This window comes from Lottia gigantea (genome assembly GCF_000327385.1).
Source record: "Lottia gigantea unplaced genomic scaffold LOTGIsca_13, whole genome shotgun sequence".
Classification (NCBI taxonomy): Eukaryota; Metazoa; Mollusca; class Gastropoda; family Lottiidae; genus Lottia; species Lottia gigantea.
In genome coordinates, this window is record NW_008707425.1 from 712,790 (window position 1) to 718,322 (window position 5,533).

At 33.0% G+C, this 5,533-nt stretch overlaps 1 protein-coding gene across 1 annotated transcript; it reads right to left on the minus strand.

The window, feature by feature from the left end:
• Positions 1 to 950: 950 nt before the first annotated feature.
• LOTGIDRAFT_111402 (hypothetical protein) lies at positions 951 to 2,521 on the minus strand (the record flags this gene model as incomplete). Its single annotated transcript, XM_009048888.1, has 3 exons — positions 951 to 1,135; positions 1,411 to 1,470; positions 2,368 to 2,521. The coding sequence occupies 3 exons, from the start codon at positions 2,519 to 2,521 to the stop codon at positions 951 to 953; spliced, it is 399 nt and encodes a 132-aa protein (XP_009047136.1).
• Positions 2,522 to 5,533: the final 3,012 nt, after the last annotated feature.

Sequence of the window (5,533 nt, forward strand, 5' to 3'; positions counted from 1 at the left end):
AAATACAGTACAAAAATAGTAAAACCCACATTACATGACAAGTTTAACAATTTAATATCATTAGAATTTTATTTCTAATTTATAAATTAAGCAAATTCAACTTTATCAAAAGTTACAAGCACTTTTTACTACAATCTTTAACAAAATAACAATCTCAAAATATTTCAAACATGAAAATTTCATCAACTTGTTTGGAAGATGTGTGACCAAGAATTGTAAGAAACAGAAAAAAATCAACTAGTGCCTTTTCACAGAATAAAAATAGTCTCTTGACAGACAAAATATACTTGGCACAAACAAAAAATTGAGAGCATCGTTGTAACGGAATTAACATTTCAGTTTTTGTGACAAAATAGGATGGATTTCTGTCAACCAGATATTCAAATAATTATTGCTTGTAATATATATACAGTACAGTACAACAACTGACCAAAATACATTTATTAAATGTTCTGAATGACGAATGTAAAATGAAACAATTATATTTAAAGAAATATCACAACCATGACAGTTTTAATAATTTCTATTAACAAGTATAAAACAAGTACATGATAGAGGGTCGCCTTGTAGCAGGCCTATCTGTTTAAGTAGTAACATTCGACTCACATTCACATCAATATTCTTCCATTGATTATTCTAACTATAACATTTTAACATAAATAACACAAAAGTCATGCTCACAATCACGTCTTATGAAATAAAATACAATTTAAAAATCCTAGATTGAGATCACTTGGATAAAGTCAAGTTTAAAGTACTCCTTCTTCTCAAATATCTCTATAAATTAAATATAAAAACACAATTTCTGAAGCATTGCATGTTGGTATCAAAAGCAATATTGTGTGGCAGAAAAACTCACAATGTCATGATGAGACCGTGGTTGATGACGTCATTCGTCATACAAAAAGCACTATAATTGGCCAAAGTCTTTTCTTTCAAACAATCTTGCATTACTTTTTGGGTTCATGGCGTTTCATGTGGAGGGCTAAGTGGTCGGAACGAGCGAATGAACGCTCACAAACTTTACATCTGAATGGCTTGGCTCCGGTATGCTTGCGTATATGTCTGGTAAGTTCATCCGAGCGTGCAAAACGCCACTGGCAAGAATGGAAATGACATTTATAAGGTTTTTCACCTGAAATATAGAATAAGAAAGATTATTAAGTACATGTTCTATAAGTTGACATGATCGATGATAACATTAGTAAATGAAAATGATGGATTGGATTTTAATAAAACTTTAAAAGCCTTAAAACTTTTCATTTTAATTACTGAACATTAATGTGGTTAATTTATATAATTAGACATTTTTCATTATAATTGAGTAAAAGGAAGATAAATTAAAAGGCTCTAATCATTTTTGCTCTCTAAGGAAACAGTTTGGATAATGACATAAAATTTAATAATTACCTGTATGGATTCTCTGATGAGCTTTTAAATGAGAACTTTTAGTATAGGCTTTTCTGCAACCTGAAATGCGTAATAAAAATAAATCTTAAATTTTAAGCAAAAATAGAATATTTATTAAACATTGTCTAGATAAAAATAGCAATAATTTGAATATAGTGATTTATCTCTTGTACATTAACTGTTTTAGACTATTTTGACTAGACATTATTTTTCCGCCTAAATTTAAACGCATGGTGACATTTTCTGGAATGTTAGGAATGTAAAATGTTAAACGCGCTATTAATTAAAGCGACAATAACTAGCTCAACATGGATGCTGTAACGTCCTTAAATCCTTATGCAATACGCCTACGCACTTTTTATGATCGGGTCATTTTACAAGTATTCACTATCAGACCAACTGATAAACTTCATGACCTCATATTACCAGATAAAATATTTCACAATTTCGTATCAAGGGTGATATTGTTTTATGAAAGTGTAATGTTTCGAAAAATTAAATCATTATCGTACAAGGTACAATATAATATCACCCACGCAGGATGTACAATGACCCAAAATGTCGATAGGAATTGAAGGTTACTATATACATAGAATCACCTGTGACCCGGCTTTTATAAAAAAAAAAAAATACGCCATATTTACTAATAAAATGTCAACCAGGATTTGAAAAGTGGTAATTTATTCCAGTAAAACAACTGAGTGTCAATATAGTCAGTAAATAATCAAGAGCGTTTTTATTTACTCGTTATTTTGTTTAACCTTTGAAAAAAAAACTTTCTTGAAATTATTTTTCTTATAAAATTTGTGGTATAGGTATAAAGAGAGGAGCGCCAAAAACGTTTTTTTTTAAATTTGCGGTTAACGTATTTCAACTTTTGTTTTCAAAGATTATTTTAAAAAATCTCTTTGTGTAGGTTTTTACTTTTGTCAATTTTACAAAAAGCTGAACATTTACCTGGAAAATCACAATAATGAACTCTTCGTTTTTCTAATTCGGGATTGTTCTTTCTGTTATACCGTATGGTGGAACAACCGGGATGAGTTTGTGGGACTTTCTTCGATTGGTTCTGTCTGGAATAAGACACTGGAGCTGGTGAGACACATCCCATCATAACACCATTGATACCAGGATATGGCGGTGGTGGTGTTCGCCTTACATAGTCTTGACTAGGGCTGGCAGGTTGAGATGTAGGTGGGGTTAAGGGGAGAACAGGCACAACTTGAGCACCGGAGTATGTATGACTTTTAGAATATTGCTGCAAGTAAGGATGAGCGGAGACATCCATAAGACTATCATTCACAGATGTTAAACCCGATTGATTCATTATTACTTGTGGCATTTTATGAGACCTCTCAATACAGTCATCATAAAAACCGTAAGGTTCAGATTTGACTTGAAACTGACAAGACGGTTTATCGTTCGTATCCATGGGTTCAGCTTTCACAGTGGTGGAAACATCTTTAGATTTTGCACAATTAAATTCGTCCTGATTCTGATCCACCATATTGATACTGGCTCGCAGATCTTCCCATATAGAATCAGATACATTCTTACTTTGAGCTTGTAATTGTTCGTCGTTGTCGGATATCATCGATCCATATACCGTCGAATCTAAATCGAACACTTCTTGAGAATTGCAGGGTTCCCGTTTGATCCATGTAAAGTTGGGTTTGCATGGGCTGCCGGGCAAGAAAAAATCTTCGACGAATGAAGAACTTTCTCTCCGCGCTTGATCTAGACAAAATTCTTTATCGGATTGGTTGACCAAATTTATTTTGTCCTTCATTTGTTTTGATTCCAATATTGCTTTGAGTTGCATATGAGCTTCTTTGCTTCCGTGTGTTTTTGAATCTCCGAAGAATTCTTCTATGAATGATGTACTGGATCTTACTGCTTTTTTTATGCCCGTTGTTATTGGGCCATTCAAATATTTATCCAATTCTTCCAAAACCTGAAGACAAAAGATTACAATAATAAATATGTCGTCTGAACGGAGGAGATTTTTTCCCTAGAAAATCAAAATCTTCCATATAAAAATGCAAATGAAGATTTTTAATTTTCATATTTCGCGGCCTGCAGATTTGATACCGGCGTTTTATTATTTGATAATCAATGTAAATTGACGTGAGAAATTTCCTCGTTCAATAATTCTTATTTTTAAAAGTCGGTTAATGTTTTCAATTTACATATTCATTGAACTGTACGAGACAGCTTTCGTACGAAACACTTAATATATTCAAGCGCGTGTAATATAATACAAGCGACCGGTTTAGTAAAGATATCTTTTGGACTTTGGCCCGATACGTAATCGTTAAAAATAGATTTTCTAGGAAATCGTGACTGGCGAGAACTTACACATGATAAGAAAGTAGTTTTTTTCTAATGAATTTCGTTATTTTAGGTGAACATGTTATCATGGAATCACGCTTTTAATTTGTTTAAGCTAAAATTATCATGTTTGTCTACTACTCAATTCAGAAGAATCCTTAAAAGGAGCTTTAATGTATAAATAATTGATTGTTGTACGCTTTGACTAGAATATTAATTAATTAAAATTGTTTGTTAAAACTGATGGTGAAAGTGTACAGGTTATGAAATCCCGAATCACAAAAAGTTTGACTATGTGTTTCTACTTTCAGTAAACGTGACTCATTAAAACTATTTAAATTATACAGTTATAAAATCCTGTTTAAGAATTGTAAGAACTGATCATGAAAATTAATTAAGTTACATTAGGTTACTTCGTATGTCGTAATCAATGAAGATCCGGTAAAAAGTCGGTCAAGTTGTTTACTTGTTCGTCATGACTCGAATGTCATGCTGTACTGGCGTGTTTCACAGCTAATCATTTGTCATTATTTCATCAGACTATTTAAGTCGTCTGAAATCTGCCACCCGCTAATAATATATTGGACTAATGGTGGTCTCAACATTGTACCTCGGCTTTACACATGTTCCCATCTCCTCAAGTCATTCTCATTCATACACCACCCACACACATTCCACTGTTACTGAGGCTTAGGTTCAAACAGTACAATTTGAACAAACAACTCTCCATTCACCTCTGATTCATACTCTATTTAATGGCTGACTGATAATTTAGACATTTACTTGGAATTCGGTCAAGTGCGAAATAATAGACGCTATAACTGAAGGCCAAATGTTTCAAACATGAATATGAATAAAACTTCGAACTCCTGCTAATATATAGCTTACTTGAATTGTAAAATGATTTAAACTTTAACTTACATTTGAATTGGTAGCTTGAGAATTATTAATGTCCGATGGGGATTCAAATATATCGTCTGTATCCGGCACTATTTGATCGTCTAAGACAATTGGATTAATACACAAACTGTCAGCCATACCAAGTAGATTGAACTGTAAACACTTAATGAAAAATAAGAACGTAAACCTTCAGCTTTATTCCGTTAGGTCGGATAGAAACGTGCGTGTGTTCGCGCTTAGCTCTTTTCGCGTAAATAACGATTTTAATGAATGACTAGACTATATACTGAGGGAGGCGGAGCTTATGTCCATATAAGGAGCATGAAGTCATCAGTTGACATTGTTTGACAGGTTGCCAAGTAGCGTGAGAATTTTCATATCGATAAAAACACGCTTGATATGAGACAAATATCGGACAAATATTAACAATTTGCGTATTGACATGAAGGGAATTTGATTTGCAGTCAGAATATCGCAAAATCTTTGAAATAATTTTCAAGCACTTCCTGAAAATCCATGTAGTAAGTCTTTCATTCATGAATTTCGGTGATTGACGTCATATGATTGGCATGCCACGTCACGGGTTCAAAGGGTCATATGGAATATTCTCGTCTCGTGTTGTAGCATGTAATAACTAGTGAGGTAAACAATATTTATTATATTGTTCAAGAGAATAGAGTGTTTATGGGTTACTAAACTTCCTCTACTCGACTCGCATATCGATTTATTCTCAAAGTTGTTATTGTTAACTTACCAATTAATCCAAACAAATCATTACGTAATTGACCGACATGTTTGGTCTCCCGAGAACTATTTCCTCTGGACGAGATCCGCATAATCTAGAACTAGTAGTGTAAGCCTATGTTACAACATTTCCAGAGTTTTTAATTCT